We start from the raw sequence: 14,843 nt of genomic DNA on the forward strand, positions 1-14,843 counted from the left end.
CACAGTGTACGCTGGGATGCGGTGCGGGATGCTGGGATGCTGTGCAGCGCGGAGAAGAGGACCCGGAGCCAGCTTCAGGTAATGTATACGGGGGGGGGGGGGGGGGGATGACAGGCGGCAGGAGCAGCTCAACAGATTGTGATTGGTTTCAGGCTGAAATCGATTCACAATCTGTTTGCAGTAAAGGCAGCCATACGATCCCTCTCTGATCAAATTCGATCAGATAGGGATCTGTCAGTTGGTCGATCTAATGGCAAATCGACCAATGTATGGCTACCTTTACTGGTATATAGAGAGATAGTATCAGCAGACTAAACACTTCTGACCTTTGATTTGTTTGCAGTAGACTTTGGTTAAAACTTTACTTACAGATAACGATAACAAAGTTGTACAAACAAAAACTGTTTGGTAACTCTACAAAAGATGACAAGGTACAGTTCACAGGTTTAAAAGTGTAGTCATTCAGTATTTTTACATGACAGGAATAGCTGCTGTACAGCATACAACGTCCAAAGCAGGATCATTACTTCAAGATAAATGTTATTCCATCGCTGTTTGGGGATGTTTATAAGTGGATTCTTGGCATCTCTTACAATTTTTCTGATCTCTACTGCAGCCCCAGCGACTGGTGAGTATGTCCAGAGCTGTGGTAAAAATAAGTTTTATTCCGCTTTTTCCACAAGTTACCTTGACCATATTGTGAAAATACAACGCATTGTGGCAAATATGTAAAAATGGCTTTGGTGAAAATTTGCAAGCAACACTGATTATTTGCATCTCATTCACCATCTATGCTAAGCAACTTCATGATTTGCAATTAATTACTTTTTTCCTCTATATGGACCAGAGCAATTTTCACCTTTCAGTGCTCCTCCCTTTCTTTTGCCAATAACTTAATCACTACTAATCACAACAAAATTATCTATATCTTTTTTTCCCCACCAATTAGGCTTTCTTTGAGTGCATTTAGGAAATAAAATTGAACAAATTAAGTATTTCTCAGTTTTCAGCCATTATAGTTGTAAAATGTTCTACTGTGGATAAAACCCACATTTTATTTGCTAGTTTGTCCTGGTTATTGCAACATTTAGAATATTTCCCTAGTGCAATGTAGGAATCAAGTGTAGAATCAGCACCATCCAGTTGTATTATAAGCTCTCTTTTTTTTAATTTATAGTACATCATACATAGCGACGTTTCGGAGAATGTCTCTTTTCTCAAGCCATGCTTCACTTTACATGACACAAGCACAATATCTCCTCTCCTCATCTCTGACTAATCACATTTGCTCAGGTCCAGGCGGACCTGATGGAGAACTATCATAGCAGTTTCTGATTTGAGGAGGTCATGCAGCCTCAAATGTAACTCCCACCCACCATTCAGACGTCTGTGAGTAACAGGCAGACGCATAACTACATACGCATTACGCATTCCCCACCATCCTGCCCAAGGCGGACTTGATGAGGAACTGCACGCTAGTGCAGTGTATGGTGACAATATTTTATTTGGAAATAGCTGATTGCCCGGCGTTGCCCGGGTATGTACAGTATTTGGCTGGTGTTGGCTCCGCATACTTTTTCTAACCCTAACACACAATTGCTCACTGACCAAGTTTGTGAGCTTTGCGGTCTTTGGTATCAATAATTTGCAATGAAATGAAAAAATCTGATTGGCTGTTTGTTGCTCCACACCCTTTTCTGAATTTGAACCCCAGTCACCCAATAACCAACTGTACCAGGTTTGAGGCCTGTGCCATTAACAGTGCAAGAATGGTAGCTCCGCCCACTTTCTAACCCTAACGCACAAACACTCAATGACCAAGTTTGTGAGCTTTGGGGTCCTTCAATTCAATTCAATTCAATTCACTTTATTGTCATTGTGTAACACAACGAAATTACTTTTCATGACAACCCCACGGTGCATATAGGGAACATAGTGATAGTAACAAGGAAGAGAAGAAATTATACAAGCATGCCAGGTATTACAGATGTTTAAACAATTTGTACACAGTGTTAATTATTTCAGAGAGGATTCAGAGTTTATCAAGTTTATGACGGATGGGAAAAACTGTCTTTCAGTCTGTTTGTGTGTGTGCGGGTTGATCTAAAACGTTTACCTGATGGAAGGAGCTCAAACAAGGCATTTCCAGGGTGAGTGTTGTCTTTGATAATGTTGTTGGCCCTTCTCAAGCTGCGAGTATTATACAAAAGTTCCAGTGATGGTAGTTCAGTGCCAATAATGGCTTCTGCTGTTTTAACAACTCGCTGCAGGGCTTCTCTAGTAGCCTTCGTGCAGCTGTTGTACCAGGCCGTCATGCAATTGGTCAGAACGCTTTCTATAGTGCATCTGTAGAAATTAACCAGCAGCTTCTGTGGGAGGTTAGCGCTCCTTAGTTTTCTCAGAAAGTAGAGGCGTTGTTGTGCTTTGCCAGTTAGAGCTAAAGCATTGTCAGCCCAGGACAGGTTCTCTGCGATGGTGACTCCCAAAAATTTGAAGCTGGAAACTCTCTCCACAGCCTCTGCATTGATCATTAGCGGTAGGTGAGTAGTCTTTTTGGTGGTCCTAAAGTCCAGAATAATTTCTTTGGTCTTCTTTGTATTTAATAACAGGTTGTTAATGTTGCACCATGCAGTCAGGTTCCTAACTTCTTCTCTGTATGCAGCTTCCTCATTGTCTGATATAAGCCCAGTGACAGTCGTATCATCTGCAAACTTAACAATTACGTTTGAGGTATGGATAGGCTGGCAGTCATGGGTGAAAAGTGCATAGAGGAGAGGGCTTAATACACAGCCCTGTGGCACGCCAGTGCTCAGGGTAAGGGTGGAGGATGTCTGTTTTCCTAGTCTGACAGTTTGAGGGCGATTTGTAAGGAACTCCAATAACCAAGTACATATGGAGGGAGCAAGACCTAGTGCATGGAGTTTGTTGGTCAGCTGGCTAGGTACAATGGTGTTAAATGCTGAGCTGTAGTCAACAAAGAGCATCCTAACATAGGAGTTGGGCTTTTCCAGGTGTGAGAGGGCAGCATGGAGAGCTACACAGATGGCATCCTCAGTCGATCTATTTGTTCGGTAAGCAAACTGGTGTTGATCTAGATTTGCTGGGATGGAGGCCTTGATGTGTGTGGCTACCAGTCGTTCAAAGCACTTGGCGATGACAGGGGTTAGAGCAACTGGTCGATAATCATTAAGACAGGTTATCCTAGGATTTTTTGGGACTGGCACAATGGTTGTAGATTTAAGGCATGATGGGACTACACCCAAGAACAGAGAGAGGTTGAATATTTGTGTAAAAACTTTCGCTAGTTGACCAGCACAGGCCTGGAGCACACGTCCTTGCACACCACCAGGACCTGCAGCTTTCCTGGTGTTGATATTTGTGAGTGCTTGCTGCACTTCATGTATGTGAAGGATTAATGGCTGTGAGTCTGTAGTGGGCCCAAAGTTGACTGGAGGCCGATTGTTGTCTTTTTCAAATCTAGCAAAGAAGTTGTTAAGTTCCTCTGCTAGGCTGGGGATGTTATTGTCCAGTGTATATTGAGTGCTATTCTTCTTTTTGTAATCTGTGAATAGTTGAATGCTTTGCCACATCCTCCTTGGGTTTGAGTCATTTTCAAAGTTTTCCTCAATCCTTTGTTTGTATTTAAGTTTTGCATTTCGTATGCCTTTTTTCAGACTTGCTCTGGCTGAAGAATATGCGTCTTTGTCCTGTATTTTAAAAGCTTTGTTTCTATTCTTTAGAAGTCCCTTGAGTTCTTTTGTTATTCATGGTTTATGATTTGGGTGAACCGTAATTCTTTTGTTGACAGTGATGGTGTCCACACAGAAATTAACATATGACAATACAGAGGAAGTACTCGTCTCCAGGTCTGTTTCATGAAAGAAAATATCCCAATCCGTATTTTCAAAGCAATCTTGGAGCTGAGAGATGGCACGGCAGTCTCAGGACAGACTTTAACAGACTTGCTAATTGGTTTAGCAGTGTTGATAATGGCTTTGTATGCGGGAATAAGAAACAAAGATAGATGGTCAGACTGACCCAGTGGGGGCGTTGGGTGATCTTATAGGCACTTTTTATGTTTGTATAGACATGATCCAAGGTGTTTTCTCCTCTGGTTTTACAGTCCACATGCTGATAAAATCTGGGAAATACCTTCTTAAGATTTGCTTGATTAAAATCTCCAGCAATGATGAAAATTGCATCAGGGTGTAAATTTTGTTGCTTACTAATGACATCAAACAGTTGTTCATTTGCTGACTTAGTATTGGCATGAGGTGGAATGTATACTGCCATAATTATAATAACTGTATGTTCCCTGGGTAGGTAAAAAGGTCGACATCTCAGCATTAGATATTCCACATCAGGTGAACAAGACTTGTTGATTATGGTTACGTTAGTGCACCAAGCATTATTGATATAAACACATAGACGTCCACCTGTTTTCTTGACAGAATCATGCGTTCGATCAGCACGGTGAAGCGTGTGACCTGCAAGCTCAACTGCAGCGTCTGGTATGGAGGGGTCCAGCCATGTCTCAGAAAAAATCAAAAGGCAACAGTCTCTCATAGTTTTATACGTGGAGATATCCAGTCGGAGCTCATCCATTTTATTTGCGAGGGATCTCACATTTGCAAGCAGTGCGCTAGGAAGAGGGGTTTTATGTGGAGTAGCTCTCAGTCTAGTTAGCAGTCCTGATCGCTTACCTCTCTTTTGTTTCCTCTTGCTTCGCTTTCTGCCCCGTCTATTTCCGAGGATAGCAGTGGTTAACGAAAGACGCGGTGATCTAAGAATCTCCTGCGGTATTGATTCCGTGTTAAAGTAATCTCCTGTGCTGCTTGATCCGATCTGTAGAAGCTCCTGGCGTTTGTAGTGGATGCTGGCCTTTGCTTGTGAGGCGGTGAAGGTCAGTAGGAAGAAAATTAATAGAAGAGAGCACCAATGTGGGTAGCATGAAGCCGCTGCGTCTGTGCGCGCCGCCATCGTACTTGGTCTGTGCTGCAGATGATGGTTCTTGTGCTGCAGATGATGGTTTGTGCTGCAGATGATGTTGATCTCCAGAAGGGAGAGAGAGCAGAGAGATGTTACCTGCTTCACAGCCAGACTAATGTTGTATCAACATTAGTCTGGCATCAATAATTTGTATATTCCCATAGAAATTAAACAAATCAGATTGGCTGTTTGTGGCATTACCCCCTCTCCAGCATTTGAACCCCAGTCACCCAATGACCAACTGTAGCAGGTTTGAGGCATCTGCTATTAACAGTGGAAAAATGGCAGCAATTGAAATATTCCACTTGAAAATCAACAGGTGAATTTTGATTGGCTATTATAGGCTTCACCCACTTCCTTGAATATTAATCTCAGTCACTCGGTGACCATCTGGCCAAAGTTTGGGAACCCTGCCATAAACAGTGTAAGAAGGGCTGCAGTTTACACTTTCCCAGTGAAATTTGTTTTTGGCTCCGACCATTTTTTGTAACATGGACACAAAGGCACTACTCCATGACCAAGTTTGTGAACTTTGGGGTCCTTGGCATCAATAATTTGTATTTTCCCATGAAATAAAACAAATCTGATTCACTGTTTGTGGCTCTGTCCCGTTTTCTGAATTTGATCCCCAGTGACCCAACTACCAACTGTACCAGGTCTGAGGCTTGCCATTAAAAGTGCAAGAATGTCAGAAATTGTAATATTGTCCTTGAAAAGCGACATGAGATTTTTGATTGGCATTTTTAGGTTCCACCCACTTTTCTGAACATTAATCCCAGTCACCCAGTAAGCAGCTATGCTAAGTTTGAGAACCCTTCCATTAACAGTAAAGAAGGGCTGCAGTTTACAATTTCCCAGAAAAATCTGTTTTACTTTTTGTAACCTGGATACACAGTCACTACACAATGACCAAGTTTGTGAGCTTTTGGGTTCCTGGCATCAAAATTGTGGTAATGGAAGCAGTTTATCCAGCAAAGAACTCTGGCTGTTTTTGGTTCCACCCTTTACTGAATTTGAACCCCAGACACTTAACGGCCAACTGTAGCAGGTTTGAGGCCTCTGCCATTAACAGTGTAAGAATGGCTGCAGTTGCAATATTCCCCTTGAAAATCAAAAGGTGAATTTTGATTGGCTGCTGTAGGCTCCACCCACTTTCCTGAATATTAGTCCCAGTCACCCAGTGGCCAACTGTGTCACGTTTGAGAACCCTGCCAATAACAGAATGGCTGAAATCAATCTAACAAATCTGATTGGCTGTTTGTGGCTCCACCCCTTTAGTGAATTTGGACCCCAGTCACCCAATGACTGACTGTATCAGGTTTGAGGCCTCTGCCATTAACAGTGTAAGAATGGTAGCAATGTGAATATTCCCCTTGAAAATCAATAGGTACATTTTGATTGGCTGTTGTAGGCTCCACCCACATTTCTGAATATTCATCCCAGTCACCCAGTGGCCAATTTTGTAAAGTTTGGGAACCCTGCCATGTTACAAATTTAGTTGTTGGCACCGCCCACTTTTTCTAACCTTGACATACAGTCACTCAGTTATCAAGTTTATCAGCTTTAGGGTCCTTGGTATCAATACTTTGTATATTCCCATTTAAAAATAAACACATCTTATTGGCTGTTTGTGACTCCACCCCCTTTCTGAGTTTGGGCCCTAGTCACCCAGTGACCAACTGTACCAGGTTTGAGGTATCTGCTTTTAACAGTATAAGAGAATGGTAGCAGCTTAAACATTTCCTTTGAAAATTGAAAGGTGAATTTTTATTGGCTGTTGTAGGCTCCACCCACCTTCCAAAATCTTAATCTCAGTTACCCAATGACCAACTGTGCAAAGTTTGAGAACCCTGCCATTAACGATGTAAGAATGGCCGCAGTTTATATTTTCCCAGTAAAAGCTGGTTTTGGCTCCACCCACTTTGTGTGACCTTGACACACAGTCACTCAGTGACCACGTTTGTGAGCTTTCAGGTTCCTGGCATCAAAAATGCGTGAATGGAAGCAGTTTATGCACCAAGGAAATCTGATTGGCTGTATGTGGCCCCACCCCTTTAGTGAATTTGGACCCCAGTCACCCAATGACGACTGTAGCAAGTTTGAAGCCTCTGCCATTAACAGTGTAAGAATGGCAGCAGTTTAAATATTCCCCTTGAAAATCAATAGGTGAATTGTGATTGGCTGTTGTAGGCTCCACCCATTTTCTTGAATCTTAATCACATTCACCCAGTGACCAACTGTGTCAAGTTTGAGAACCCTGCGATTAACCGTCTAAGAATGGCTGCAGTTTACATTTTCCCATTTAAAATGAACGGCTGAAATTTGATTGGCTGTTTTATGCTCCACCCACTTTTCCTGGATTTGTAACCTCGGTCACCAAGTGACCACCTCCTGTGCCAAGTGTGGGGACTGTGGCTTGATTACTGTGAGAATGGCAGCCTTTCACATTTTTTCCATTGACTTGAATGGGTGAAATCTGATTTGCTGTTTGTAGCTCCGCCCAGGTGTGCAGGGGGGACGCGAGACCCCCAGAACCTATCATCCCAGATAGTAAGGGATTTGTGTACCAAGTTTTGTTCAAATCGGACAAGCCGTTTTCGAATGATCGTGGCACATACATACACACACACACACCCACATCCGATTTTATATACAGGTATATAGATAAAGGTGCAATTTTTCAGTTTTGTGTCCATCGCTAAATATAAAAGCATAATTTAAAAATTAACAATTAACAATAATATACCCTCTTGACATGCATATTAAAAAAGTTCAATCCCTAAGGTAACTATTTATGTATTTTTTATTGTCTTTTATTTTATTCTATTATTATTATTATTATTATTTTATTTTTATTTATTTTTTTGCAAAAAATGTATTTGGGTACTATGAGAGAGTGTGGGAGGGAAGGAATTAATTTTAAATGTAAGTGTGGGTCTTTTTATTAAAATAAATGCATGTAGGCGTAATTTTACTTTGTGGCTGTTAATGACCTTTCGCCTTATTTCCTATTAGCAGGAAGTATTGTGTGGACATATTACTTCCTTAGTGACAATGACCGCAGGCATCATACATCAGAAAAGACAAGCCATCTATACTGCAACAATAATAAATAAACAAAAAATACATATTTTCTCAAGAAAATATCAAACAATCTTTATTAATAGGAAACTGATAATAAAAATAGTTAAAAACAAGATACAGCACGTAGGGACGTAATAAATAACAATAAATGCTATAGATAAGTAAATCCCATAATAAATAGTGATGTCGCGAACCTCCGATTTTCGGTTTGCAAACCCTGTTCGCGAACCTCCGCAAAAAGTTCGGCTCGCGAAAAAGTTCGCGAACCGCAATAGACTTCAACGGGGATGCGAACTTCAAAATTTACAAAAATTTCTACTGGGTAAAAAAATGATAAAATACATGTTTCATGGGTTTTCTAGAGAAAAGATTTATTTTTTGTTTATTTATTATTGTTGCTGTATGGATGGCTTGTCTTTTCTGATGTATGGCTCCTATATACATCCTAGGCAAATGTTATTTAGGTGGCTCATTTGTTGTATTATTATAATGACCGCAGGCATCTCATTGATGACTGTGATAATTGACATGGGCTTTCTATTGATTTTTGAGATGGGTATGAATAATTTTGGACTGGACACTTTTTGCTAAAATTTTTATAAAAGCTAAGAAGTGTTTTTTCTTTCCACAATAATGCCTCATTGTACATTATTATCTTTTGGGAAACACCTACAGTATGTCATTTCCTGTCATAAAATTACTTGCTGGTTGAATAAAAGTAACTTTAAGTAAAAATTTGTTAGGGGTATGAAAAATTATGGGCAACACTGTGTGTGTGTATATATAAACACTGTATGTATATATCAGGGGTCAGGAACCTTTTTGGCTGAGAGAGCCATAAACGCCACATATTTTAAAATGCAATTCCGTGGGAGCCATACAATATGTTTCAAACTGTGACAGTGCGCACACGCAGCAGAGAGCTCACGTCCCTGTTGCCATGGTGATGTGTATACAGTTGATCCGCCGGGCAGAGGAAGTGTCAGACACGTCTTCAGCTTCTCTTGGGTTTCAGCAACATCAGCAATTTCCCCAAGAGCCAGACAGGAGAAATACCGACTAACAGCTTGTACAATTAGCTAGCTGACTTGGGGGTTGATTCACTTTGTAGGACAGGATCCCCGCACTTTGGCCCAATAGGCTGCCTGTCAAGTGACAGACCACCTATTGGGACAATCAAAGTGCAGGGATCTCTTCCTACAAAGTCACTGGACCTGACAGGGTCCAGAGTGGAACAATTGGAGCAGCTGTTAATTTTGGAGGGAGTGTGAATAAGTTAGTAGTAGTGCATGCTACAGCAGCAGCGTACATACTTTGAAAATTGTATTTGCGCTGCCACACTAAGCTGCGCTGCTTGAGCAGTGTAGCTTAATGAATCAATTTTAAACCTTTAGCAAGAAGGGAAGAAATACTATATTTAGAAAATCATAAAATTCTTTACTTTAATTGCTTAATTATCAAAAGATAAAATATACACACATGTATAAAAAGACCGGATACAAGTAGCATATGGGGTTTAGCATGTGGCAAACAACCTCAAAGCATCAATAGTAGTTAATTCTACTAGATCAACTGGCCAGTTATCTTATTGTAATATGCGCATAAGAGGAGAGGAAAAGAGGCCTGTTCACGCCAAAGTTATCTTGATGAGATAGATAGAGTTCAGATGTAGATTTATTGTTCCCTGTGGGAGTGATAATGTTGATTAATAAATCCGTCCATATGTTATCATAGCATGTAGGCCAAGGATCACCAACATAAACAAATTGATAGAGAGTTCTCTTCAAATAAAGCTCCAGGACAATGAAGATTCGCCAGGATGAAATCCTTATGCAGAGTTGTCCATATTAGATGAAATAACAAATTGCATGGGTGCTTGTATCACTCAGACTTGTGTCATAGATAGAAACTCATTTCAAGGAAACATCAACAGCCTAGGTATAATCATGGTCAACATGTGTAGTCCGCCAGGTTAGCAACCTTATGCAGTGTGACCCCAAGATCCTAGCTGTATTTCCCTGTAAAGTTGTATGCAATGATAAGAGTCCACCTCCATGCAGATTGTGGCAGGTTGGCACATGATAGGTTATCTATTGACAAAACAGTATCTTTTCCTTAGAGATATAGCTCCATCTCCACATAAGCTTGTATAGGAAAAAAAGTTGGTTCAAATGATACTCATCCAATTGTTGCGTAGGTATTGGTGGTGATGCCTTCCATGCTCTTTCCCCATGCACTTGATCGGTCTGTGAGTGGGCCCAATAGCCGACCGGTTTCGCTGGTCAGAATACCAGCATCGTCAGGGCAGGCCCCCAAAGTGGTCCTTCCGAGCAGAGATGCCGGCCTTAATGGCGCCGGGCGGCCGGGGAACGCCACTCCGCCCCCCTCCGACGTCACCGCCCTAACATGAGGCGGAACGCGAGAGGAGGGGCAGGCGTCGCCGTCACTACGATGCTCTCCCATCGCGCCACGCCCCCTGGCCGCTTCAAGGGAATGCAGCCTGTCAAAGACGAGGGGGGGCGCGGCCCGAGTTTGGAGGGCATGCTGGAGCGCTTGGATCCAGCCAGGTGGTATGGACAGGCGACCTCTGCTGGTGAATCAGCAGGCTACATCGTGCGCCCCCGGCCGCCCAAACACCATACCTCATTGGCCGCAATGCGCAACACATCCGCGCACCCCAGACCCGCAGAAGAACCCTGCACCCGGAGGTCCCCCACTCGCATGCAAATCAGGGCTATGGGGTTAAAGGCACCCATAAATAGCCCGGATGCAGCCGGTTGACCAGTCCAAATGCCTCAGTATCCCACAGGTCTGTTAAGGGCTGCGGACTGCACGCGCCAACTGCGGCCAAAGGGGGCCATAACACCTCCCCCCCAAAAACAGACACTGTATAAACAAACAGTAAATTCAGTTATACAACCCATATACTCAAATGTACTCCAAAAACTAGCAATAAATTCACTTCACCATAACTGGATCAAAAATATACAATTAAATAAATAAGCTGGTAAATTCTAAGATTAGACACAATTAGGTCCATGCTCGCCAGGCGGGCAGGCCAGGGCCGGTGAATTTTGATTTTTTTTGTCCCTGTCTTGAATTAATTAATGAATCAACCCCAACTGATTTGTCTGTGAGCCAGATGTAGCCATCAAAAGAGCCACATCTGGCTCCCGAGCCATAGGTTCCATACCCCTGGTATATATATATATATATATATATATATATATATATATATATATATATATATATATATATATATATATTCATTCACAAACAAGGGTTACCGCATAGGACAGCTGGGGTTGCACCCCTCCACCAAGTATGGTACTCTTGCAGCTGGTTGTGAGGGATCTTTCCTTTGTAAGGGTGACGGTTCCCCTCGGGCGGTGGTCAAGCTTTGGGGTGAACTGTCTGTGGTTCTCTGCCCCTCCCCCTGGGGTGCAGTCACTGCACTCCTGGGTGTAGTGATGGGAGGCCTACACATGGCACCCTTGTTGAGAAGCAAAGAATTTTCTGTGGGCAAACTTCTGAAGGGCATAGCAGTGAATTAGTTTAGACCCTGCATATTCTGTCAAGCATATGCAATATGCATTTTTTTTTCTGTTTTAATTAGTCAAAAGATAAATGGCAGCCAGTATATATGTCAGGTGATACCTGATCTGAGCACATACCTCTTATTTCTTTTGTATGCAGATCAAAACCTGCCATGAAGCCATGAGCTTACCCTTATGGGCACTTTGGTTCGGGGAATACTTGTTCCCTTTCACCAATCACGGATCTCTGTGTTCCGACAGGTAATCTTTCCCCTCCCCCATATATTTCCTCACTAGTTTTGAGATACTAACCCAACCACAATCTTCAATCTGCACATATACAAGATTTCTCACAACAAGCCCACCCCTCATGTGGAATCCCCTTCTAAAACACATCCGTCGCTTTCAACCTTTAAAATCTTTCTGCGCTCCTTCAAAAGTCACTTTTTTAAACAAGCATAGGCACGAATTTAAGACATTCTCCTTCAACCCCTGGCCAAGTTGTGCTTATTGACTATAAATTAAAACAAGAAGTTTTGAATCAGGATGATACCATTTATTGGCTAACTTAGAGGTAAATAAGAAGTATGCTTTCGGCTAATAAGCATTCTTTGGACTTACTGTAGTTCCTGTATATTAACAAGATGTTAAATTAAACCACACAACTTATATACACTGGACAACTGGAAGAGAAAAAAATTTGTAAACATACATTTATAAGTGTAAATAGATGCCTTAAAGAAAGACTGAAGCCGTTTTAAAAACAGGTTTTTACCTTTTATTTAGCTTATGCATGTTGGACTCTGCTAAAATGCTGCTATCCCGCGGCAGAACGAGGGTTTTCTAGCCCCTAAATCCCCTGGAAAAAATGGGGAGCACTTCCTTGTAGAGGCAGAGCTTTGGGCTGTAGCTCTGCCTCTACTTGTGTCAATCCCTGCTGATCTCTGCCTCTCCCCACCCCTTTCAGTCTTCCTTCACTGAGAGCGGCGGGGAGAGGCGGAGATCCGCAGGCAGATTGGAGGCAGAGCTACAGCCCAAAGCTATGCCTCCCCGGGCAGCAAAATCCACCACCAGAAAAGTTGTGGATTTTTTCCCAAGGATTTGGGGGGTAAAAACCCCTTGTTCTGCTGCGGGATGGCAGCGTTATAGCAGGGACCAACATGCTTAAGCTAAATAAAAACCCATTTTTTAACTGGCTTCAGAGTCTCTTTGAGTACAACTTTCAAAAGCTTACTTTTTATTTAACTCTAAGTTATAATAAATGGTATCATCCTGATTCAAAACATCTTGCTTTTACTGATGGCTAACACTGTACACGGTACAACACTCTACTGCTTCTACTTAAATTAACCCCTTTCCCAACCGCCTAACGCCGGTAGGCCAAGGCCCGTCTAATGCTAAAAGGCATTAAGTCCTGGGGCAGGGTATTGCAGGGGATCGCCGGTGCACTATGCTCCGCCATCAGTCTACCAACGGCGATCACCACTAGGAGACTGTTAGACGGTGAAACCGCCATCTATTTACATTGTACAACGCTGCAATGTACGCAAGTGCTGTACTGAGGGCAGCCGTGTCATTCGGCTGTCCCCTGGAGAGGCTCAGAGAGTGATCGGCTCTCATAGGCTGATGCCTATGAGAGCTGATTGCTGTGATTGGCTGTTGGGGGGAGGGAGGGGGGTAATAAAAATAAAAAAATAACTACACAAATTTATTTAAAAATAAAATACAAATAAATAAAAAAATAAACATCACAGCAGCAATCAGTGCCCACCAATAGAAAGCTCTGTTGGTGGGCAGAAAAGATGTGGGGGGGGGGGGAAGTCACTTGTGTGCTACATAGAATGGCTCTGCAGCAAGCTTTTAAAGCTGCAGAGCACTAAATTGCAAAAAGGTGCAAGCCTATGGTCCTGAACTGGTTAAAAACACACTGCCTCTAGGTATGTACATATATTGTTTCCTCCCTATTTCTTTAGATTGTCAGCTCACAAGGGCAGGGCATTTTGATCATCATGTTAAATGTTTTCACTCTAAATACTACCATTCTATATTATGTACCAAGGGCAATATTTTGTATTCTGTATTATTAAGTAGCCCATGTTTGTTTTTTGTACAGCATCACAGAATATGTTGTTGAAAAATATGCAGTGGTGCCCTGGGAGACATCTCAGAGCTCACTCTAACCTAAATTATTGCAAACACTTTCTGTATTAAGAAAGCAAACTTTTGTTTTTATAGCATTTTAGCAAGAGGGCTTTTTGGTTAATTGTATCCCCTTGTACACTCCAATGAGTTCTGGTTCACCATGAGCTTGCTGGGTAGTCTGTAGTACTGAGTGTTTCAAGTCCTACTCCATACAGCCACATTAATCCATGCCATGCACTGATGAGGATCAACAAATCTGAAACAGTCTGTATGCATGTTAGATAAGTGTGGCTCTGTCATATTAAAAAAAAACCTGACACATCATTGCATTCCAGCGGATCTGAAGGTGTGTTTAGCTCACAGGTACAACAATGGATAATTTGCATATTCAGCAGTAATGCATTGTGGGAGACATCTCATGCTCATTACAACCTGAATTATTGCAGATACTCTCTGTTTTAAGAAAGAAAACTTTTGTTTTCTTCTAGGTAAGCAAACATGTGTCTCCCTTGTATCTTTACAGGTCAAACTTGTAACCAACCCACAGCAGACAATATTGTTTTCCATGGTGGTAATAAGTTTATATTCATAATACTTAAACAACTGGAAGTAGGTCAGAGTGTTGAATACTCGTGCAAAGATGGATTTGTAACTGCAAGCCGGCAAGAACGTGAAAGAGCATACTGTACAAACAATGGATGGAATCCTGAGCCAAAATGTTACAGTAAGTTTTAAAGAGGAGCTGTCAGCCATATTATCTCAGAAAAAATGCATATATAATTATATAAATAAATGTTCTACTTACATAACATATGTATTGCACTGTCCAAGTTTTGATTTTAGTGATTTTTCTACAGTAAAAAAAGAGAAAATCCTTCAAAGCATTTCCTATTTTAACCGTGGCTATTTTGAAGCCAATCCTGATGTAATTTCCTCCCTTACTCTCCTCTGCCTGATTGTGTATGTCTCATTCCTGTGGTTAGGAGTCTTCTGCACCTGCACAGTAGTACTGCATAGGCACAGAACACTCTTGGCAACAGGAGAAAGGCGGAGCGGGTGCATGCGGCCAGGCCTCACATGCACAGTACGCCT

General features: G+C 42.0%; 1 protein-coding gene across 2 annotated transcripts in view; it reads left to right on the forward strand.

The window, feature by feature from the left end:
• The first annotated feature begins 447 nt into the window (after nt 1–447).
• LOC137543653 (complement factor H-related protein 2-like) overlaps nt 448–14,843 on the forward strand; it is a 64,226-nt gene continuing 49,830 nt past the window's right edge. For both annotated transcript variants that reach the window (XM_068264775.1, XM_068264777.1), the window contains exons 1-2: nt 448–628; nt 14,275–14,475. In XM_068264775.1, coding sequence (XP_068120876.1) covers nt 538–628; nt 14,275–14,475 — 292 coding nt within the window. In that variant the 5' untranslated portion in view covers nt 448–537. The remainder of the gene's footprint in view (nt 629–14,274; nt 14,476–14,843) is intronic.

Source organism: Hyperolius riggenbachi, unplaced genomic scaffold (assembly GCF_040937935.1).
Source record: "Hyperolius riggenbachi isolate aHypRig1 unplaced genomic scaffold, aHypRig1.pri scaffold_142, whole genome shotgun sequence".
Taxonomy (NCBI): Eukaryota; Metazoa; Chordata; class Amphibia; order Anura; family Hyperoliidae; genus Hyperolius; species Hyperolius riggenbachi.